Below are 24,898 nucleotides of genomic sequence, written 5' to 3' on the forward strand. Positions count from 1 at the left end.
ACCTAAGAGTCGATTTTAAGGAGCTAACACAGGCTAAAGTTTGGATAATTTGAATAGCAATAATGGTGATAAATGATTTGGATGAAAATATATGACTAAATCCATTAAGTTCACAATGAAACCAAAAAAATCTCACTTTTTACCTTTGGGACATACTAGAGAACCATATTATGAAAATTGATGAATAAAAATAATCTAGCATTGAATCAAACTCCTGAAAGGTTTCTTTACTGAACTCAAGGTAACCAAGAAGTCGATGAGATTTGTTTTTCAGATAATTGCTCAACATAATGAGTGAAGGAGGAAAGATAATTAGAATATTACAACTTTATATGGATCAAAGACTTAAATCTAAGACCTGAAGCAATAAAAATTATAGAAGACAGCATTGGAAAAACTCTTCTATATATTGGCTTAGGCAAAGAATTCATGACTAAGAACCCAAAAGCAAATTTAACAAGAACAAAAATAGATAAATGGGACCTAATTAAACTAAAAAGCTTCTGCACAGCAAAAGAAATAATCAACAGAGTAAATAGACAACCCATTAGCAAACTGTGTGTCTAACAAAGGACTAATATCCAAAATCTACAAGGAACTCACTCAAATCAGCAAGAAAAAAAAATCCTGTCAAAAACATGGGCAAAGGACACGAATAGATGATTCTCAAAAGAAAATATACATATGGCCATATGTATATTTTCATATGAAAAATATGAAACATATGAAAAATGCTCAACATCAGTAATTATCAGAGAAATGCAAATTAAAACCACAGTGAGATACCACCTTACTCCAGCAGAAATGGCTATAATTTAAAAAATAAAAAAAAAACACAGATGTTGGCATGGTTGTGAAAAGGGACCACTTTTACACTGCTGGTGGAAATGTAAACTAATATAACCACTATGGAAAACAGTATGGAAATTCCTTAAAGAACTAAGAGTATAACTCCCATTTGATCCAGCAATCCCCCTTTTGGGTATCTACCCAAATAAAGGAAAATAAGTCATTATTGACTTATTATTATTGACTTATACTTGCGCACACATGTTTAAAGCAGTACAATTCACAATTACAAAAATATGGAACCAACCTAAATGCCCATCAACCAATGAGTGGATTAAAAAAAATGTATATATACACCATGGAATACTATTCAGCCATAAAAAGGAATGAAATAATGGTATTTGCAGCAACCTGGATGGAGTTGGAGACCGTCATTCTAAGTGAAGTAACGCAGGAATGGAAAACCAAATCTCATATATTCTTTCTTGTAAGTGGGAGGTAAGCTATGAGGATGCAAAGGCATAAGAATGATATAATGGACTTACGGATTTGAGTGGAAGGGTGGGAGGTGAGTGAGTGATAAAAGACAACACATTGGGTACAGTGTACGCTGCTTGGTTGATGGGTGCACCAGAATCTCAGAAATCACCGCTAAAGAACTTACCGATGTAACCTAAAACCACCTGTTCCACAAAAACTATTGAAATAAAATTTTTTTTTTTTAATTTCAATTCTGTAAAGCTTTTACTTGATAAGAATACCTGTGAAGTATTGTTTCCCAACAAATTAAATCTGAATCACATCATGCCATATATCTCCCAGAAACATTTTATAGAATATGCAGGGGAGGGAGAAACTTGTTAAATGATACTATAGGGTGATGACAGAAAATTACACACTGGGAATCTCAGTGGAGCAAGGAATCCTTCTTATTCAACAAAATTGGCTCAAAAGAAGATGGAGAGGGGAGTTAATGGTTTAAAAAAAACTTGAGATTCAATGTATAGGTATAGTTTTGTCTGCCATTTTTAGCTACAAACTACGCTTTTCGGTGGTACCAAGAATGCCCGAGTTGGATTTCTTACTTGATTTTGACCACCTACCTTGTAAGGGCTACTTAGAGAGGACGATAGTAGAGCTGGAATTATCTAGAGGGTTGGGGTCTTAAAAGGAAACAGAAATGCTGGAGGAAGAGTGATGTCTGATGAACCCATCTGAACTTTGTGTAGACTGAAAGTTGACTTCTAAGGTAGTTAATAAGGAAATAACATGTTCTTAAAATATTATTCAGGGGCCGGGCGCGGTGGCTCAAGCCTGTAATCCCAGCACTTTGGGAGGCCGAGGCGGGTGGATCACGAGGTCAAGAGATCGAGACCATCTTGGTCAACATGGTGAAACCCCGTCTCTACTAATACAAAAAATTAGCTGGGCACGGTGGCGCGTGCCTGTAATCCCAGCTACTCAGGAGGCTGAGGCAGGAGAATTGCCTGAACCCAGGAGGCGGAGATTGCGGTGAGCCGAGATCGCGCCATTGCGCTCCAGCCTGGGTATCAAGAGCGAAACTCCGTCTCAAAAAAAAAAAAAAAAAAAAAAAAAAATATTATTCAAAGGTTGAGGAACATTGTAGTTACTTTTTAGTAATTTTAATTCAAAAAGCCCCATTTTAAACTTGATGCATAGTTTTAAAAAAATAATGTTAAGAACTAATTGGAAGTAATGCCTGTTTATCTTGATTCTTAACTGAATTATAACATGTATTCATATTAATTGAATAATGTCTTACGCTCATCTTGAAAATTACATGTTTGCAGCTTTGCAGAAGTATGTGAATTCAATGAACTTTTCCTAGTGTTGTGTACTTTTTGCCATAGGAGAGATTTAATATTACTAATTAATTTTAACATTGGCTTTAATAGTACATTTTAGAGATTAAACAGATAGCAATCTAGAAAAGTTGTACTTTGTTATTAACTGTAACAAATGTAATAATGTACAATTTTGAAGTCTCAGGCAAAAATAGTAATGGAAACGTGCAAGGTTTCTGAAAAAGTCAAAATGCAGAAAATAAAAGATGCTTATTTTCAGGCTTGATTCAGTTTTAGTAGTGATTTTAGGTACTGTTTAAAGCTACTGGAAGCAGATTAGAGAAGCATCACTTCAGTTCCCTGCCTTCCATGAAGTAAGAATAGCAGTACCAAGGAACTGATAGAGTTTACTTTATTTCTGGCATAGTCCCTGCCCAAAAGACACATTAATGCTCTTCAGATTATTGCAGGCTATGAGGATTTTAGAGTCCTTTCCTGTTCTATGAATCATGTCAGTGTTCTTGAGAGCTTGGATTTTATAGAATTTTCATGGATCACGTGCATCAGGTTTTGCAAATTGGATGGTGCTGGTCAGCAGCCACCTTCACTCATATCTGCATTTCCTAGATTACATAGACCAGAGTTGTCCCATCTTTAATTAATCCATGAATTTACACTCACTTATAGAATAGAGGATAACTGCAGGCAGCGTTTCATAAGATGAAGACTATAAATTCTTGGTTTTAATTCATACTGTATTATATGAACTGAGCAACAGAATGGAAAGATTCCTCAACCATTTTATCTTTGGGGGCATTTAGTTGACTTAATTAAAAGCAAAGGTCAGTACCTTTACAGATAAAAACCTTGGTTACATAAAACTTTAGATAGGTAGTTCTGAAGTTTCTAAAATCTAAGTCATCATAAACTTGCCTATCTCGTGATGAAGATGAAGTGTTACGTTACTTGTACTTTAGTCAATGAACAGACAGTTGTTGAGTGTTTTGTTACAGACACTGGGTTTGTAACAATGAAAGACAAGATGCTATTTTCTGGGAACTTACATTCAGATAATAATAGTAGCTATTATCTTTTGAGACCTAACTGCTAGGCATGATACCTTGGTGTTGACATATGTTATCTTATTTAATGCAACATTGTGGTTAGTCACATTTATCATTTACATGGGTAGTAAGAAGAAAAAATCAATTATACCTGTTTTTTAGCAAAATTAATTTTTAGCAGATTCTGCTGGTGAATTTTGAAAATGTCTGTATAAGTCATAATTACCTTTATGTACTCATATCTGTTTTACTTTTCTCTGAAATAATTGAATACCTCCTCATTTTTGTAAATAGGTAAAGCCAAAAACATTGGAAACAGGGAAAAACTTTTCCCGCATACTATGACAGAAAAGTGCGTTCTGTATTTGAAAAATCAGATTATCATTGATGGTCAAATTTTTTTGTTTCATTCATTGTATCACTTTTAATTCCTACCATTATTAAGCAAGGAGTTATAAGTTAGAATTCAGCTCCATAGTTCCTTTTCTTAATAGCTAATTTCTTTGAAATTATAAGTTTTCAGATCAGTGAAATATTTGAAGCGGCTGTAAAATGCAGTGTTATGAGGTTTATTAGATTTAACATAACATTATATTTTCAGTTCATTAAAACAGTGTTTCTATACTACAAATAGCTCAGCTACGAATTTGGAAAGTAATATAATATTCAACATGGGATTTTTCTTTACTCATTGGTCACCTTTCAGTTTTGTCAGTTTATACAGTTTATTATTACTAATACCTCAGCCTGGTTCCAAAATTGTTTGCTGCAGAATTAGAGTTATAATTTAATTGAATTATTCTGGTAATCATTCATAATAAGATGACACCCGATCCTGGTTGGAAGATTGCATGTTTGTCACTTCACCTTTTCCTATTTGTTATAATAATGGCAAGAAAATAGGGAAAATTTGCCAAACATTAACAGGCAGACAAACTCCTCATTTTTTATTTGTAAACCAGAGTACTAGAATGTAATTTTGTTATTGTCACCCTTTGATTCATTCCTCAATACACCAAAAAAACTTTATTTTTAAAGTATTTTCACTTTCTGTTCCAACCAACAGTGAGTTTCACTTGTTCCACATCTGTATCCTTACCAACAGTTGGTATTGTCCTTTTTATTTTTTATTCTACTGTGTATGTAGTGGTATCTTGTGATGGTTTTCATTTGTGCTTTCATAGTGGCTAAAGATGTTGGTCATATTCTCATGTACAATGTGTGTCTACTCAAATCTGTAGCCCATTTTTTTAAGGGTTATATATTTATTGTATTGGAAGTTCTTACTATTGAGTTTTGAAAGGTTTTAGATAAAATCAGATATATGATTTGTAGTTATTTTCTCTGAGTGTATGGCTTGTCTTTTCATTCCTTGAATGGCATCATTAGAAGAGCAGCTCATAGTTCTAGCGGAGTCCAGTTCATCATTTTTTCCTTTTTGCATTGTGCTTTTGGAGTGGTATCTAAGAAATTTCCCTCTAGCCCCAGGTCCCAAAGATTTTCTTCTAGAAGTTTTATAGCTTTAGGTTTTTACCTAGATGTATTACCATTTGTAGCTAGCTTTTGTATATACTATGAAATGTGAATCAAGATTCATATGCATATCCAGTTATTCCAGCACCATTTTTGAAGATGATCTCTTTTCTGTTTACTTACCTTTGTGTTTTTCGCAGAAATTAATTGACCCTAAATAAACAGTGTCGGTCTATTTCTAGACTCTGTGCCATTTCATTCATCTTTGCAAAAGCCCTTGTGACTTACACTATTCATGAAGTTCTGCACACTCGGTAATAGCAAATACTACTAGGATTTGTTTCGATTTACACACTTCTGATTCCAAACATGGATTTTCCCCACACAAACCAGTTCCCCAACTCTCAGGACACCAATTGGGTATCCAACAATTCAATTAAAATTTGACACTAATTACGCAGAGTTGGTGCATACCCTATAGGTTAAGGGCTCTGTCTTACAAGACTACTGTTACTTCAGATGCCAGTTGCAATTCCAGGCCTTCTGTACCTCTGACCAACTGGCTGTATACTGGGGGTTTCTGCAACCCCTTCCTCAGGTTTGATAATTTGCTAACATGGCTCATAGAACTTAAGAAAACATCTTACCTATCATCAGTTTATAAGAAAGGCTACAACACAGAGCCAAACAAAAGAGATGCCTAAAGCATGGTATGGGAGAAGGAATGCAGAGCTTCCATGACCTCTCCGCATGCCGCCCTCCTAGCATCTCTGTGTTCACCAGCCTGAGTTCTCTAAACCCCTTTGTTTACAGGGTTTTTCCTTTATATAACCATGATTGATCAAATCATTGGCCATTAAATGATTAGCTCAATTTCTAGTCTTCTCCCTTCCCTTCTCCTCTGAGGTGTGAGGGGTGGGAGCTGGGGTGGGTAATGGGGATACTGAAAGTGCTAACCCCTGTGATTACATAGTTTTTTCTCTAGCAACTAGCACTGTCCAATCCAGAAGCCATCTAGGGGCCCACTGAGTCACCTTATTACCATAAACTGGTAGATTTGAAAGGGCTTATTTTAAACAACAAAAGATGCCTCTTACCTTGTCAATAAATTCCAATGGTTTTATAAGCTCTGTTGCAGTAACCTTGGATGAAGACCAAATGTATATTCTTATATCACAACATCACAACAGGGAAAATATATTCAGTATTTTGCTGAGTTTAAAATGGAATTGTGATCAGGCTTTATTTTTACCAAAGGATTTTAAATTACTTAACTCATACAACAATAGTAAGAGATAGATGAGGCAGTCATTTTAGTTTTGATTTTAGTTATAGGACTAAATAACAGATTGCTTGAGTCTTCTCACAGCTTTACTGCTCATTTATGGCATGAAGTTACAGACCTTTCTGAATCTTAGCCTTGCTGTGTGTGAAATGAGAAGTTTGGCCTGACGACTTCTGAGATCCCTTCTAGTACCAGGATTCTATGAGGCGACACATTTGGACCACAGTGGAAGTATATGGAGAGGGTGGTAGGTGGCAAGAAGGAGTTTGGGTCATTTCCTTGATATTCAATGATGAGGAGCATCTTTTTATGTGTTTATTGGCCACTTGTCTATCTTCTTTTGTGATGTATTCACATCTTTAGCCAATTTAAAAATTGAGTTGTCTTTTTGTTACTGGTTTGTAGATTTTCCTATATATCTAGATGTGTTATTAGGTTTGATATAGGTATTGTGTGTATTCGTTCTCAGTCTGTGGCTTCTCTTACCATTTTTATCATTTTCTTAATCATGTCTCTCAATGAACTGACATTTACCATTGATGAAGTCCAGTTTCTCATCTTTTTTTATGTTAGTGTTTTTATTATTCATGGTGGAAATATTTGCCTATCCCAAGGCCATGAAGACATTCTCTTATATATTCTTCTAGAAGCTTTATAGTTTTAATTTTTAGATTTTTATCTGTGGACAATCTCAAATTAATTTTGGGGTATAGTGTGAGATGAAGGGTGCAGTTTTCTCCCCAACCTTCTTACCCCCACCTTTGTACACAAATCCACTTGTTTTGGCACCATTTGTTGAAACAGCTATCTGTTCCTTACTGTTTTTGATACCATTGTTGAAAAGCCAATTGTCTGTATATTATCTGTACTGAATTCTGTTGCATTGATTTGTTTGTTTATCCTATGCTGGTACTATCTGGTCGTGATTGCTTAGCTTCATAGTAAGTCCTAAGTCTTCTAACTTTGTTCTTCTTTTTCATAATTGTTTTGGCTTTTCTAGATCTTTGGCATTTTCATATAAATTTTTGATTTAGGTATGCTAACTTCTGCCAGAAAAAAATTGGGTTAATAGCCTAAATATATAAGGAGCCCAAACAACGCTGTGGGAACAAAATCTAATAATCCAATTTAAAAATGGGTAAAAGATTTGAATAGACAGTTCTCAAAAGAAGACATACAAATGGCAAGCAGGCATATGAAAAGGTACCCAACATCACTGGTCATCAGAGAAATGCAAATCATATCAAAAAATCAGGCAGTAACAAATGCTGGAGAGGATGTGGAGAAAAGAGAACTCCTGTACACTGTTGGTGGTAATGTATATTAGTGCAACCACTGTGGAGGACAGTTTGGAGGTTCCTCAAGAAATTAAAAATAGAGCTACCATCTGATCCAGTGCTGTATATATACCCAAAAGAAAGGAATTAAGTATATTGGAGAGATAGCTACACTCCCATGTTTGTTGCAGTGCTGTTCACAATAGCCAAGATTTGTCATCTGTGAATAGAGATGGTTTTTACTTTTTCTTTCAAGCCTGTAGGACATTTTCTCTTTTTTTTTTTTTTTTTTTTTTTTTTTTTTTTTTTTTGCCTGTTGAACTAGCTAAGACCTATAGTTCAACGGTGACTAGAAGTGGTGAGAATAAACATCCTTTCTTTGTCCTAGTCTTAGGGGAAATAAGTTCAACATCACTGTTAACTATAAGGTTTTAAAAGATGTCAGTTGTCAGATTGAGTTCTGCTTCTGAGTTGCTGAGATTATTTATCATAAATGGATAGTGAATTTTTTCATGATTTTCCTGCTCTGTTGAACTGCGTGTTTTTTTCTTCCCTTATTCTATTATCACAACTTACATATTTTTTTTCACCTAAAACAACCTAGCATTTGTAGGATAAACTTCACTGAATTAGAGATAGTATCCTTTCTGTCAAATTTTACTTGCTAATACTTTATTTATTTGTTTATTTATTATTTTTTGAGGTGGAATCTCACTCTCTGGCTCAGGTCGGAGTGCAGTGGTGCAATCTCAGCTCACTACTACCTCCGCCTCCTGGGTTTAAGTGATTCTCCTGCCTCAGCCTCCTGTTCACCATCATACCTGACTAATTTTTGTATTTTTGTTAGAGATGGGTTTCACCATGTTGATCAGGCTGGTCTCAAACTCCTGACCTTGCGATCCATCTGCCTCAGCCTCCCAAAGTGCTGGGATTACAGACATTAGCCCCCGAGCTTGGCTTGCTAATACTTTATTAAAATTTTTGAGTATGATCATAAGGGATATTGGTCTGAAATTTTCTTATCATAATCTTATTAGGCTTTCGTGTCAGTATTATGCTCATCTTATGTGTTCCCTTTTCCTCTGTTTTCTGAAAGAGTTTGTGTAAAATTCTTATTTCTTCCTCACCAGTGAAGCCATCTGCACCTATAGTTTTTTTTTGGGGGGGGGGGGTTTTTGTTGTTGTTGTTAGGGAGTGGTTATCGCAAATGTAATCTCTGTCATGTTATAGGTTTACTTCAGTTTCCTGTTGCAGTCACACTTCTGCCACATTTTGTTTTTCAAGAAATTTGTATATTTCATCTAAATTGGAAAATCATTATAATCAAGTTATTTAATATATTAACTTTCTTAACTTTTTATTGCAATAGGATTTGTAATGACATATCCCTGCTTTCATTCCTAATTTAGTTAATTTACTTTTTTCTTCTTTGTTCTTGATTAGTCTAACTCATTGTTTATCAGTTCTATTAATATTTAAGAATAACTTTTGGCTTTCTTCTTACTCTTTTTTCTATTTTAGATTTTATTTACCCTTTTTCCAGTTTCTTAAGGTAGAAGCTTAAATTGTTGATATATCCTCCGTTTTTAGTATAAGCATTTAAAACAAATTTTACTGTAATTTCTGTATTAGATATATGTCACTAATTTTATGTTTCACTTTTGTTGTCAAATCAGTTCAAAACACTTTCTGATTTCCCTTGTGATTCATTTAAAAGTGTGTTACATAATTTAGATATTTAGGGATCTTTGATACATCTAACATAGTTCTGTTGTGGTCAGTAATATGCAGTGTGCCATTTCAGGTTTTTGAAATTGAGAAGTATTTTATGACTGATACCAGTTTTTAATCTTATACTTTTGATTAGCCTAGTTAGGGTTTTAATTACTGATTGGAGATTCAATAAGAGTTACAGGGCATATATCCTCAAATCAAGATGTAATAATGATGGAACTCAGTATTGTCACTACTTAGTATCTCTGGCATCTGACTAATTATATTCTTTGCAGTCAGGAGTTAGGGTAGTTTACGGCCAAATTATGAGTCTCCATCAGGACATTTTTCCATATTGACATCTGTATTTGCTTGATCAATAGATTTTTTTAAATAAAATTATTTTTATTTTCTATGAATGTCTTCAGCATTATTAGTAATAAAAGAAAAGCTGATTTACAAGAGTTTATCATACATACTGTATTGGTAAGCAATTAAATCAGGGAGACCTGAGTTTAAATACAATTCTTTACTTAGCTGCTTACATGACCTTAGCCAAATTACTTAGCCTCCCTAAGCCCTAATTTTCTGATTTGTAAAATGAGGATGACAACAGTACTTTGGTAGAATTAAGTTAAATGTATAATATTTAACAAAATAAGGTGTATACCTAGTCTGTGCTGATTAGTAAAAACCAGATCCTTTCAGAGTATATCTTTAATACCATCCATTTTGATGTTTTGTTTTGTTTTGTTTTGTTTAAAAAAAAAAAAAACTCTAGGAAATAGGAATGGAAGTGGGAATAAATAGGGCTAATAACTGTTGCTTTTCATAAGAAGTAATAGAAGATGATGAGCAGTTGCTTTTATATTCTTAACCATATGTCTTTTCCTTTTTCTTGAAAACAATACAAATCTTTTAAAACTGAATTTTATGTTTTAAGTTTCTATATTTGTGGAAGACTTTTAAATAGTTTTGAAATCTCAGAGTTACCGTTTTATAAAATCAGAACTTTAAGGCACATAACACGAATTTCTTACTTTAATAGATTCTGTTGGTGATATTTCTGATTGTAAGGTTTATATTGTCAACTACTAAACACAAGAGCATTGACTAATTTCAATAACCTTTCTTTGTGACTTCATTTTCTCGTCTACCAAATGAGGGTAAACTTTATTTTAATTCATTTTTGCTATTGGGAGTTGATGAAATAATTTGTTATCTTTGAAAATATATGTTAAATAAAAGCTGATAATTATTGTAGGGATTTTCCTTTTGATTAATTATGTGATGTAATATATTCATTCTAGGATCTTTGACAAAATTGTCATATATAAATTGATTGGAGTTTTTAGTGCTCAAGAATATTTCATGGAAAATTTTAAGTCATTTTTATCTTATAAAATCATGAGGCTAATGTTAAAGAGTTAGATTGTTTTGTTTTTTAATTTTCAAGATCATGAAAAGCAAGAAAGTTTTAAACCCATCCCAGTGGATGGGTTTAAAGTGTAGAATATTTGAGTAAATTGATGAGAACTATAAAACCTAATACAGGCATTTTCCAAAATGAAATTTGCATCATTAGTACTTTAACCGGAATTTTTTTGTTGGTGCATTTACCTTCTTTAAACTGGGTGAACAATAGAAACAGATATTCAGCTGTTTAATGACTTTCACTATATGGTGTTAAGTATTTAATCAGTTTATAGAAATATGTATATGGCTTTATATAACTTCAGTATTATATAAAACTGTTTTGATTATGACCTAATGGCCAAATTTAAATTAGAATTTTAGAAGAGCTCTTAAAAACTTCAGATAAGCATTAGAGTGACCCTAAATCATAATACCAACTTTTTTTTTAATTGTATTTGGGCTCTGGGGCACATGTGCACGTCCTGCATCCTGCAGGATTGTTGTATAGGTACATACATGCCATGGTGGTTTGCTGTCTCCATCCCCACGCCCCCGCCAACACCATCGCCTACATCAGGCGTTTCTCCCGGTGTTATCCCTCCCCATCCTCCCCGCCCCCCTGCCTTTGTCCTTCATCTCCTCCCCTCCACCCGCCCACCTAGCCCCGTGAATGTTGTTCCCTTCCCTGTGCTCAGGTGTTTTCATTGTTCATCACCCGCCTATGAGTGAAAACATGCGGTGTTTGATTTTCTGTTCTTGTGTCAGTTGTCTGAGAATGATGGTTTCTAGGTTCATGTCTCTACAAAGGACACGAACTCATCGTTTTTTATGGCTGCATAGTATCCCATGGTGTATATGTGCCACATTTTTTTGTCCAGTCTGTCATCAGTGGGCATTTGGGTTGGTTCCAGGTCTTTGCCATCATAAACAGTGCTGCAATGAACATGTGTACATGTGTCTTAATGGTAGAACGATTTATAAGCCTTTGGGTATATACCCAGTAATGGGATTGCTGGGTCAAATGGAATTTCTATTTCTGAATCCTTGAGGAATCGCCACACTGTCTTCCATAATGGTTGAACTAATTTATATTCCCACCAACAGTGTAAAAGCGTTCCTTTTTCTCCACATCCTCTCCAGCATCTATTGTCTCCAGATTTTTTAATGATCACCATTCTAACTGATGTGAGATGGTATCTCAATGTGGTTTTGATTTGCATTTCTCTGATGACCAATGATGATGAGCATTTTTTCATATATTTATTGGCCACATATTTGTCTTCTTTTGAAAAGTGTCTTTTCATATCCTTTGCCCACTTTTGAATGGGTTTGTTTGTTTTTTTCTTGCAAATCTGCTTTAGTTCTTTGTAGATTCTGTATATTAGCCCTTTGTGTGTTAGGTAGATTGCAAAAATTTTTTCCCATTCTGGTGGTTGCCGGTTTACTCTAATGATTGTTTCTTTTGCTGTGCAGAAGCTCTTAAGTTTAATTAGGTTCCATTTGTCTATTTTGGCTTTTGTTGCCAGTGCTTTTGGTGTTTTAGTCATGAAGTCCTTGCCTGTGCCTGTGTCCTGAATGGTTTTCCCTAGGTTTTCTTCTAGGGTTTTTATGGTGTTAGGTCTTATGGTTAAATCTTTAATCCATCTGGAGTTAATTTTTGTATAAATTATACAAAACTGATTTTTTTAAGTTAGAAAAATAACTTGCTTCTTGATAGTCATGTAATATCTTTGTTTATTCTGCCATTTAGACAGAATTTACTAGTATACAAACTACGTATCTTTGGGATACCATTATATGCGGCTGTGAGACTTTTTTTTTTTTTTTGGTCTTTGTATTTACATTATTAGCAAATTGCTATAATTAAGTAATTAAAATCATACCAACTGTGATTTAAAAGTTACATTAAGGCTGAGCATGGTGGCTCACACCTGTGATTCCAGCACTTGAGGAGACTGAGGTGGGCAGATCACTTGAGGTCAAAAGGTTGAAGCCAGCCTGGCCAACCTCATCTCTACTAAAATTAGCATTTTTTTGTTTCTTTAGTAGAGGTGAAACCCTGCCTCTACTAATAATACAAAAATTAGCCAGGCGTGGGGGCACATGCCTATAGTCCCAGCTACTCAGGAGACTGAGGCACAAGAATTGCTTGAACCCAGGAGGCAGAGGTTGCAGTGAACCAAGGTTGCTCCACTGCACTCCAGCCTGGGCGACAGTGAAACTGTCTAAAGAAAAAAAAAAACAAAACATAAAAATAAAAGTTACATTAAGATTAAATATATAAATTAGAAATTCAATGGGAAATGGTCTCTTGGGATCTGTGAAGGGGAGGAGGCTGTAGCCCATTTTAATCTAAACTTTAAAAGAGAAAATGGGAATTCAAATAGGATGATATTATATTTGATAATGGGAAACATTATCTGGATGTTGAGAATTGTTAATAGGTGATTTATGAAGAATTCTTTTCAGGTATTTCTGAAAATATACTCACTCACTTGCCTGTTGAACTGCTCTGCTTAGAGGAGGCATCTGCTTTGTGAAATCTTGTGTAATTAAAGGATAATTTTGCATTTTAAATCCTAACTTTAGTACCCGTGTTCTTTTTTTTTTTTTTTTCAGGAGGAGCATATTATTTAATATCTAGAAGTCTAGGGCCAGAATTTGGTGGTGCAATTGGTCTGATTTTCGCTTTTGCCAATGCTGTTGCAGTTGCTATGTATGTGGTTGGATTTGCAGAAACTGTGGTGGAGTTGCTTAAGGTAATTCACCTTCCTTTCAGTCATTCGTTTACCAAATCTTTATTGAGGAATTATATGCCACTCATCATGAGAGGTTACGAAAGCAGTGATATAACCAAGAGACTCGTCCTTCAAAAAGTTTAGTACAGGAGATAGGCAAAGAATAAAATACTATTAGAATGTCAACAGTGGCAACACAAAGGGGGAGCATGTAAGTTACTTATTAGGAATTGGGGTTGCCAGGGAGTCAAGGAAGGGCTCTCCAAGGATGGGAGTCTAGATGTTAGTTAGCAAGCAAATTGGAAAGGTAGAAGTGATATGAGGGGAATAGGGAAGAAAAGGAAAGAAAGGCCTGTAAAGGTTAGAATTAAGAAAATTACATTTTTGTATGGTTTAAGCACAAAGCAGCAAGACATTTAAGACTAGAGAGAGAAAAAAGAATCAGGAGAAGGGTCTTATTTGCATTTAAGTTTGGATTTTGTTTGGGATTGGGGAACATGACGTGCCCAGATTTGGGATGTAGGGAAGTATCTGTCCATGGTACAGAGAATGGACTTGAGGAATGACAGAGGGAGATAGAGACCATTTAAAAGGTTGTAGGTATCCTGGGAGAGGAGATGGTGGCTTATATTAAAACAGTGACTTGTAGGGTAGGAGAGATGTGGGCGAATTTGGGAGATTTTAAATAATGTGAATGAGTGGATTTGATAATTAATGCGATGTGGGAAATTAGAGAAATAGGATTTCAGATTTATGCACAAATTTCTGACTTTTGGATTTAGTTGGAAGATAATGCCATTTGCGGTGAAATGGAGAACACAGGACAGTTTAGTTTCAATGTGTTAACAGGAAGAGCCATGAGTATATCCAAATAGAGCTGGCTATATTGCTCTGGAGTATAATTGAAGAAGTAAGAGTGTGAAATAGGATTCCTCAAATATTATTAAATGAGAGGAACCTCAAAAGTGACACTTATAATTGCTCATGTTAGGTTAGGTTGTAACTATTCTACGGTAGCAAATGGTACCTTAAGAAGTATAAAATCTGACAAGGACTGACACCTACCTTGACATTGACCTTTACTTGTGTACACCAAAGTGATGAAGAAAAAGAAGGGCTATAATACAGTGAGTAAGCAATATAATCATTAGAGTTTATATTCTTTCATTGTTTAGTGTATGTTTTTGTTTGATAGTAAAAGTTTAAGATTTACTCTGAACTCTTATCAGAGTATTTAATTATGATTTATACATGTGTTTGTTTCATGGAAAATTTAGAGAAATATGAAATTTCAAACATTTTAATCAGATTTATTATATAAAATATTGAGCTATAGCTGTAGTCTTCTGTTGCATGGTCTATGAATCTAAAAGCCAGTCAATAGATATATACACTAGTATCTTTTTTTTTTCAAGTAATTGTCAGATACTATTATCTGAGTGCTGCAGGGAATTTCAAATGTCAGATTAATTCAACAGATATCAAAATCAAATTTAAAAAACAATTTTTTTTTCTGCAAAGTAGAAAGTACGTACTGCTTTATGAAATTAAATGGGATCCTTGAAGTTGGATAAGGTTGGGAAATGACTTTTCCTACTGTATTGGTTAAATATTAACACTTGCTGTGCTTTTTGGTTGGCAAAAGCATCTTTGGATCTGGGGGTTTTTGCACCCGAATATTTGTATTAAGGTCATTTATCTGGAATTCAAGCAATTTTGTTCCTTGTAGTTAACTTTTATGAAAGAATTTCTTTTTAAAAGCATTAACAATATTAATTTTTTTAAGAAGCAAGTTTATAGGATTATTATAATCTTCTATACTTTTGTCAGTTGCAATAGAATACAGTCATCCTGAGTTATCAAAACAAATTATGTTCTGGTTTTTTTGTGCCTTTTATTACCTTATTTGAGAAGTGGTAGTAATTGATAAATAGCTTTTTACTTACCTAACTGGGATATCATGATCTTTAATTTTATTTTAGATGGGAATCTTTTAAAAATGCCATTGATATTAAACTACAAATGAATTTGTTGGCAGAGCAGAAACTGTGTTTTTGGACAGCAGCAGGAAGGTGTGCTTATCACTTTCTTGCAGTATAAAAGACCATTAGCATGAGTTCACTAATCACAATAAATACAAAATATATTTCTGCTATATAACTTAAAATTCTAACTAGCAGTATGAGTTATAACTTTTTTACCTCCTTGTTAGCAATTCCTTTTTTGATTTGTCGAGTCTATATTAAATGTAGAAGTGTTAAAACACATTTATGTCATCGGATGCTTGAATGATACCTCAGTGGTAAATAGTAATTTGTTCCTTTAGGTCTTCCATTTATTCCTTAAGTAACTATTCAACTTCTACATGTAAGGCACTGTGATATCTCTAAAATGTTTCAAAAGGAGTGTGAATTTGTATAAAAATAACTAATATTGCTTATTATATTTATGATTTTTTTTCTAGGAACATTCCATACTTATGATAGATGAAATCAATGATATCCGAATTATTGGAGCCATTACAGTGGTGATTCTTTTAGGTATCTCAGTAGCTGGAATGGAGTGGGAAGCAAAAGTAAGTTATGATAGGAACACCTGTAAATACTTAATATGTGAACTTTTAGAGCTTATGTTTTGGGAACACTCTAAAGTATGGTAATATTTCCAGATTCTAATGGTACCTAAGTGGCCATTTTCACAAAAGGTTATGTATAAAGTTACTTTCTACTTGACAAGGCAGATAATCTTTGAAGATATAACACTTAGCCTGAGATCTAGTTAAACACAGTACTTTGTAAATTTTGAATTTCCCACCTCACCCATTCTCCAGTTTTGTAGTATGTAAAAATGCTCAGGTCAGTGTATCAGTCCAAATTAAACATTTGACTTTGTAATTTATTTAAAGGTTTAACTTAAAAATAAATATGGGGCAGTAACTAAAAGTTAATGCCCACACAAGGTGAGAGAAGTTATTCTTGCTATTGAAATTTCAGAAGTCATAACTCTGAAAGTCAGTAGCATTGTTTCTTGAAAAAATTGCTAAAGTCACATGTTACCCATAAGCAGAGCACCCAGATGTGTTTTTGTCTCTGAGAATTAGAGCATCATAGCACAGCTGTAGTTTCCCCCAAGTAATGGATATCCACAAAGGTGTTTACTTTTAAAGATCTTATAAAAGTCATGTATTTGTGCTCTATATGATAATGTTTATGAAACCAAAAATAAGAAAAATCTGAAAGGATATTTTTCAATCTTGTTCTTTACTTTAAAGTTATATTAGTATAAAATTAAATCATTTGTTTACACATTTTACAGATTGGCTTTGTGAAAATAACAGAATTTTATACCACTGGGATATGATTAGCGTGTATGTAGTTCCTTTTCCCACAGATGACACAGTTCTTCATGAGTTTTTAGTTTTATTGAGAGGTTCAAAGTGGAAAAGGGGAAATGGTAGTTCTCATAGATTGTTCTTCCAATCCCATTGCTACTTGAATTTGCCTCCTGTATATTGCCGTTTTCTTTCTGTACTTTTTCTTATTTTCCTGTAGCAATCACATATGCAACATTATGTTTGGACCATGTATAAAACTTGTGTTTGTGTCCAGCATGTTCTCCATGTCACGATTGTAGTGCTAAGGTGGAAGAGACAGGAATGAATGATCTAGAATGAAAGCCTATAGCGTTTGGAATTTTTAGTACCCTATGGCTTGTGGGAAGCCATACACATCTTTAACTTGTTTCAGAAATGTGGCATGATCTCACTTTTACTGTCTTTTTTTCTGCCAGATATTTCTTTAAATATCTCTTTGTTCATTAAACGCAAATTTCTTGAGTAGCTGCTTGGCATGTGGCATTATTTAAGGCACTGGAGAATCAGGCAAAACAAGACAGAAGTTCTTTCCCTCATGGAAGTTATATTTTTGTGGAAATGAATCAAGATATAGAAACAAGATACTTGATTTTAATTTTTAATGTTTAAAATTGCAGGCTCAGATTGTTCTTTTGGTGATTCTACTTCTTGCTATTGGTGATTTCGTCATAGGAACATTTATCCCACTGGAGAGCAAGAAGCCCAAAGGTTTTTTTGGTTATAAATGTAAGTGAAAAAGATTCAATACTTTTTTAAGGGTACCTATTACAAAATTCTATTATCAGTTAAATGTACATTTTAGATATTTTGTAACGGATTGGGTATGGTTTGGTGATTCATCCTAATTTACAATTTAGTTTTGTCCCCTTTATGTATGCTGTACAATTGGACTAAAAATTACTTTTATTTACATCTTTTTCATTATTAGCAACAAAAGGTGATAGAATATAGAGAAATCAGTGCTGCTAAGAAAAGGAGCTTTTTTTCTCTACTTGTTTTTGGAATTTGTAATTGAATTTCTAACTTTCATTCTAACGTGGCTTTCATTCTATAGCGTATTTAAGTACAGCAGTTTAAAAGTGCCTAAGATTGTGAAAGCAACTAGAAATACTAGTTTCTTGATAACATTGTATTTTTCAAGAGTACAAGCCATTTGCTTTTTAGGAGGTCTCTCCACTTGTCTGATTTGTTTTTATAGATTCAGGTTATTCCTTTTTGTCAAGAACATAAGTGAATCATGTTTCCTCCGTAGTGCATCACATTTGGAGGATGCATGATACAGTTTTTTCCATTACTCAGTGGTGTTAGTTTTGATTACTTAATCGAGGTTATACCTGCACAGTTTCTCTATTGTGAGGTTGCTGTTTTTTTCTTTGCAGTTAATAAGTAATCTGTGGAAGAATACTGTGAGACTGTTCATAGGCCTGTCAAACTTCTACCAAGTGACTTCATCCTTAACCTCTCTCACATCTGGCTTTTGTTGGTTAAAATTAGTCAGATGGTACTGGATCCACTATGAGTTTTTCGTCCTCTCCTTCATGTCTCTTAGTCATTCCTTCTCCTTCTTGAAACATGTCTATTTTATTCGATGTCAGATACCCTAGCTGCCTAACTCACTGGTCACTATGTCTGTTACTCTGGTTACCCCCCTTTAAATGCAGAATATACAACTATTATAGTGCTGACCTTCTAACTATATACTCTCTCATGGGTGGTGTGTATTCTGATGGCTCAGAATGCTGTTAAGGGACTGACATGTTTCTATTCCGGAATCTCTCCTTTAAAGTCCAAACGTAATGTGTATCCAACTGATTATTTGAAGTCTGTCCTACTTATTTCTTCTTAGGCTTTTCCATCTAAGTAAGTAGCTGAAACCAGGATCTTAGTGTTTCCTGTTCTACCCGCTCCTCTTAATTTCTAATTCTTTCCTAATCTGTGCATTTATTCTCCCATCTCTAGATTAAGCCTCTGCAGCAGCCTTCCTAATTGGCCTCCCTGTTTCAGATGTTGAATCTTTCAGTTGATTGTCCACACAACATTAATAGTGTATGTCATTTGTGTGTTTCTGACCTTATTTGGTTTTCCATTTTATTTAGGATAAAACTTAAACTTTTATGAAATATTCATACTCTGTCCCTCAGTGGTCACTCCAATCTCATTTAATTCTCTCCTTAAGAATTTTATCTTCTTTTATTTCCTCAAAAGAGCTAAACCTTTGTCTACTTTAGGGTCTTCATACATGTTATTTCTCTTTTCTGGTGTACTCTTTATCCCTGATGATCACATGCCTGATTTCTTGCTCAGCAAACTTTCAGCTTAAGTATTGTCTCCTTCCGTATATTTGCTTAGCCTTCTGTAACCACTTTGAATTAGATTCTCTCTCATATTTCTTATCACAACTCCCTGTTTTCATCAGAACACTTACTACTGTTTATAATTACCTGTTTCTTTTTTTGTCATTTGCTATTGAGACTCTTTTTTTTTTTTTTTTGAGACGGAGTTTCGCTCTTGTCACCCAGGCTGGAGTGCAATGGCGCGATCTCGGCTCACCGCAACCTCTGCCTCCTGGGTTCAGGCAATTCTCCTGCTTCAGCCTCCCGAGTAGCTGGGATTACAGGCACACACCACCATGCCCAGCTAATTTTTTGTATTTTTAGTGGAGACAGGGTTTCACCATGTTGACCAGGATGGTCTCGATCTCTTGACCTCATGATCCACCCGCCTCGGCCTCCCAAAGTGCTGGGATTACAGGTGTGAGCCACCACGCCCGGCCGCTATTGAGACTCTTATATTCCATGAAGGCAGGAACAATGTCTAACTTGTTCATATTGCATCTCTGGTTACTTTGAGATGCTAGAAAGCTCTAGTGCAGGACCTGACACATGTAGATACTCAAGTATTGAATGGATAGATGGATACATTACAGTTAATTGGTTATCTTAGTGTCAGAGATGAAAACAGTAGATCTAGTTGAAGCTTTTATTGTTGTTGAAATAGAAAGGAACTTTACTTAGAGTGCCTTAGCTAATTATCTGACAGCCTCAGAAATCAAATAGGTCACTAGATAATAGAGAAAGCTGTGGACCAAAATCTATACAGATAGTAATATAAGTTGGAAACTATCAAAAAATTGGTTCTATATTAGTATGATGTTCCTTTGCTTTTCCTTTTTTCTTTCTTGAGATGGGATCTCACTGTCACTCAGGCTAGAGTGCAGTGGCATTGATCATGGCTCACTGAAGTGTTCACTGTCCATGCTCAAATGATCCTCCCAACCCAGCTTCCCAAGTAGCTGGGACCACGGGCGTGTGCCACAACTACTGACTAATTTTGTAATTTTTTGTAGAGACAAGGTCTTCCTTTGTTGCCCAGGCTGGTCTCGAACTTCTGGGTTCAAGAAATCTGCCTGCCTCGGCCTCCCAAAGTGCTGAATTACAGGCATTAGCACCATGCCATGATGCCCCTTTTGTTTATCTGCCTCCCTTCTTATTTCTTTGACGTCAGAAATTGAGGGGATTATCCACATCATGATTTGCATTGGGCTAGTCATAGCAATTAAATCAGAGAACTCTTGAAACATAATTAGTGAGGTGTACAAAAAATGGGACATGAATCAGATCAGATGATCATTTTGATTGTAAATCATTTTCTCATACAAGATCAAATACTAGAACTAGGAAATATGTAAAAATTTACTAGTTACTTCGACTGAAGAACAGTTAGGGGTTATATATATCTATTACTCTTGACTACAATTATTATGGTCTAATCTACTATCCATTAATTGTCAAAAATGTTTTGTTCTCTACAGCTGAAATATTTAATGAGAACTTTGGGCCAGATTTTCGAGAGGAAGAGACTTTCTTTTCTGTATTCGCCATCTTTTTTCCTGCTGCTACTGGTATTCTGGCTGGAGCAAATATCTCAGGTGATCTTGCAGTAAGTATTATAAAGTGCCATATCAATTATATATTTTAAAAGTAGAATTTGTATATTTATTTTTACAGATAGACTTTAAAAAAATCTTCTTGTCTTCTAGGATCCTCAGTCAGCCATACCCAAAGGAACACTCCTAGCCATTTTAATTACTACATTGGTTTACGTAGGAATTGCAGTGTCTGTAGGTAAATGGTTTTACATTTTTTATGTGTTGCAGAAATTACATGATGTACATGCTAACTTTTAAATTCAGAAATGTTTCAATAAAAGACATGGAGTTGCTTATAATTCAAAAGCAGTTTTTAGAAAACTAGTAGTGACTTCTGTAGACATCTAAACCACCAAATAAATGCTTTATGGTATCTCCAGGATTTTTATTAATTATGGTAAATTAGAAAATCATGTGAAATTGCATTTATAAACTCACTTCACTGATATATATTTATCAAAAACAATTCATATGTAGAAGCAAATGAATTTTACAAATTTCTGAATTTTTTTATAATGGTAATTTATATTTTTATACAATATATGAAGATTACTTCAAGGCTCTTAAGCAATGCTTGCTAATTTTTTATTATAAAAACACTGGTTTTGAAGAATAGGACATACTAAGTTTTACTTAGGAAAAGTTTTACTAAATTCTTAATAAATTGAATGAAAAGGGTTTTAAAATCATGTTATTGCTTCATGGAATCATGGTGTTTTAGAACTTGAAAGGACTTAGGTGGTCAACCAGTCTCTGATCCTTGTCTTACAGATGAGAGAATAGAAACTTAGAGATTTCACTACCAAAGATAGTGTCATTTGTTTTAGAGAATTGTTTTCATGGCAAAGAAGGTTTTTGTTTACTTGTTTTAAATAAAGGCTTTAATGCTATTTACTATTAACTACTATTAGTTTACATACAGTTTGCATTTGTCAAGTTTTACAGTCAAATTTCTTAAGCATAATGCCAAAGTAAATCTAATTTAATACTAATTTAAAGGATCATAAACTCCAAGTCCATAGACTACACAGTATGACAATATGAAGTTTCTATTGGATTTGATAAGAGAATTTTACTTTTGCTATATATTCATCGATTTGTTGAAGTAATGAGAAAACTGTATTTATAAACTCTGCTGCTATTTGCTTAAATGTAATTTTGGAATTTCACTACATGACAATATCATGGTGGGCTGAATTGGCCTTTTTTTTTTTTTTTTTTGGAGATGGAGTCTCACATTGCCCAGGCTGCAGTGCAGTGGCTCTATCTGGGCTCACTGCAAGCTCTGCCTCCTGGGTTCAAGCAATTCTTATGCCTCAGCCTCCCAAGTAACTGGGATTACAGGCGCCCACCACCATGCCCAGCTAATTTTTGTATTTTTAGTAGAGATGGGGGTTTCATCGTGTTGGCTAGGCTGGTCTCAAATTCCTGACCTTAGGTGATCCACCTGCCTCAGCCTCCCAAAGTGCTGGGGTTACAGATGTGAGACACTAGTCTCAGCCTGAATTGTCATTTAGAAAGGAATTTGGATTTCATTATCCTTGCTATCCATACACAAATCTCTGAAATTTATTTTGAAAAAACAGATAAATATATCTTCTTAGCAAAACATATGGGTTCCCCTAAAAGTTTCTAGCATGTTCTATACATTATTAACTGAAGAAAATTTAGTCTTAAAGTAACATAGTTATGTTTAAACTTTAAAATAGTTTTCTACAGCAAATAAACATTTTCTATTTTTATTTTACCTTCTAACACTGCTGGGTCTCATACTCATTTCATTCTGTTTACATTAGCCCTTGAAGCAATAGGAATAACCCCTTGACACTGATGTTCAGTAGCTACGCCAGTAAAGGCAGCCTCTACACCAGTGGTTGTTTAGCTCAAAGCAATGGAACTTTTTTTCCCCAAAATATTGCAGGTATAGACTATCAGAATACAAAGCACATGAAAGTATAGCTATTTTAGGGTTGGTGGGATTTGCAAGGCTGTATTCTCCCCTCATTCCCCAGTTGTTTCAGAGGTACCTTTATGGAAACATGGTTTTGCAAGGACTGCTCTGAAAGGTAGATGAAAAAATTGAAAAATAGGGAGGCCGAGGCGGGTGGATCACGAGGTCAAGAGATCGAGACCGTCCTGGTCAACATGGTGAAACCCCGTCTCTACTAAAAATACAAAAAATTAGCTGGGCATGGTGGCGCGTGCCTGTAATCCCAGCTACTCAGGAGGCTGAGGCAGGAGAATTGCCTGAACCCAGGAAGCGGAGGTTGCGGTGAGCCGAGATCGCGCCATTGCACTCCAGCCTGGGTAACAAGAGCGAAACTCCGTCTCAAAAAAAAAAAAAAAAAAAAAAAAAAATTGAAAAATAAAGAACTACATAGTCTGTCTAGTCGTTAGAATATCCTCCCTTTTCATCCTTATTTCTGTTTATTCAATTTTTGCTGTTACACATGTAATTTTTACCTCAATATATGATGAAGTAATATTGTAAAAGTGCTACAGAAAGTAAAAATCTATAAAAGTGTAAAGAACGGTGATTACTGTTAGTTATACATTACACGTTATTCTGAATAATGAAGTGCTTTTTTCAAGGCCACTTTAAAAATATTTTATTATGGAAGTATTCAATTTTATGGAAAAGTAGGGAGCATTTTCAAATTAGCTCAATAATTATTACTCAGCTTCAAAAATGTTAGCAAAAATATTAGTACATGGTTAATCTTGTTTCCTCTGTACCCAGTCACTCTGCTCTATGAGTTATTTTTAAGCAAATCTCAGATACCATCTTCTTTTCACAATAATCATATTTAAGGCAAAGATTTAATTATAATTCATTAATATTCAAATTGTTTTCCCTCACAGAAGAGTAATATTACCTGAAGTCTGATTTTAGTTACGTTGAAGTATAAAACATTTGGAGCATAGGAAAACATCACTGCCATTTGGAACTCTTTCAGTACAGTGCTTTCATATTTACTTAAGGGTATCTTAACCAAATAGGCCAGGAAATAGTTTGTTAATATACCATTTTCCACAATTCTGTTTACATGATTTTTAAGTATTTATGTGTAAATACTAGTCTTTATAAAAGGTTCAGTTTCACTAGATATTGGAGACCATGATGCTTTACAAATTCTGTTTAAGGTTAAGTCTTAACTGTAAATGCAATGTATGCTACTATAAGTAAGTACATATGTAGTCAGTGCTTTGGTTTCTTCATAAATATATATATTTGTAAAATTTTGAAATGGATATAGATATTAACTATATTATTCTTGTCACTTGTGCTTTAGGTTCTTGTGTTGTTCGAGATGCCACTGGAAACGTTAATGACACTATTGTAACAGAGCTAACAAACTGTACTTCTGCAGCCTGCAAATTAAACTTTGATTTTTCATCTTGTGAAAGCAATCCTTGTTCCTATGGCCTAATGAACAACTTCCAGGTAAGCATTGAATTTGTAATATACTGACATTCTGTACTTATCTAGGGATGAGGCGATTATCAAATCTGACCATTCAGAATATAGCTGTAACATAGAAGGGAGGACAGTTGTTACTTTTATTGAAAAATTTTTTCTTGAGAGACAGTCTCACTCTGTTGCCCAGGCTGTAGTGCAGTGGTGCTATCTTGGCTCACTGCAACCTCTGCCTCCAGATTCAAACGATTCTCCTGCCTCAGCCTTTCGAGTAGCTGAGACTGCAGGTGCCCGTCACCATGCCTAGCTAATTTTTGTATTTTTAATAAGGATGGGTTTCACCATTTTGGCTAGGCTGGTCTCAAACTCCTGACCTCGATTGATCCAACCCATCTCAGCCTCCCAAAGTGCTGGGATTGTAGGCATGAGCTACTGTGCCTGACCAGTTGTTCTTTATATCCCTTAAGACTGTAGATATCTAATTGGGCAAACAGAAAATTATGAATGGATAAAAATCTGAGGCTGTTCAAGAGCAAAGAGCTCCTGGGAGGTAATGCTTTTATATAACAGAATATAACATATCTACCTTAGTGTGTGTGTGTTTATATATATGTAGTAT

General features: G+C 34.6%; 1 protein-coding gene across 2 annotated transcripts in view; it reads left to right on the plus strand.

Moving 5' to 3' along the window:
* The window catches only part of SLC12A2 (solute carrier family 12 member 2), a 106,544-nt gene that overhangs the window by 32,073 nt on the left and 49,573 nt on the right, over positions 1–24,898 (plus strand). For both annotated transcript variants that reach the window (XM_012447974.2, XM_012447980.2), the window contains exons 5-10: positions 13,442–13,581; positions 16,025–16,135; positions 17,551–17,659; positions 20,745–20,872; positions 20,973–21,057; positions 24,155–24,306. In XM_012447974.2, coding sequence (XP_012303397.2) covers positions 13,442–13,581; positions 16,025–16,135; positions 17,551–17,659; positions 20,745–20,872; positions 20,973–21,057; positions 24,155–24,306 — 725 coding nt within the window. The remainder of the gene's footprint in view (positions 1–13,441; positions 13,582–16,024; positions 16,136–17,550; positions 17,660–20,744; positions 20,873–20,972; positions 21,058–24,154; positions 24,307–24,898) is intronic.

Source organism: Aotus nancymaae, unplaced genomic scaffold (genome assembly GCF_030222135.1).
Source record: "Aotus nancymaae isolate 86718 unplaced genomic scaffold, 86718_ANA_hifiasm-v0.15.2.pri h1tg000064l_1, whole genome shotgun sequence".
Classification (NCBI taxonomy): domain Eukaryota; kingdom Metazoa; phylum Chordata; class Mammalia; order Primates; family Aotidae; genus Aotus; species Aotus nancymaae.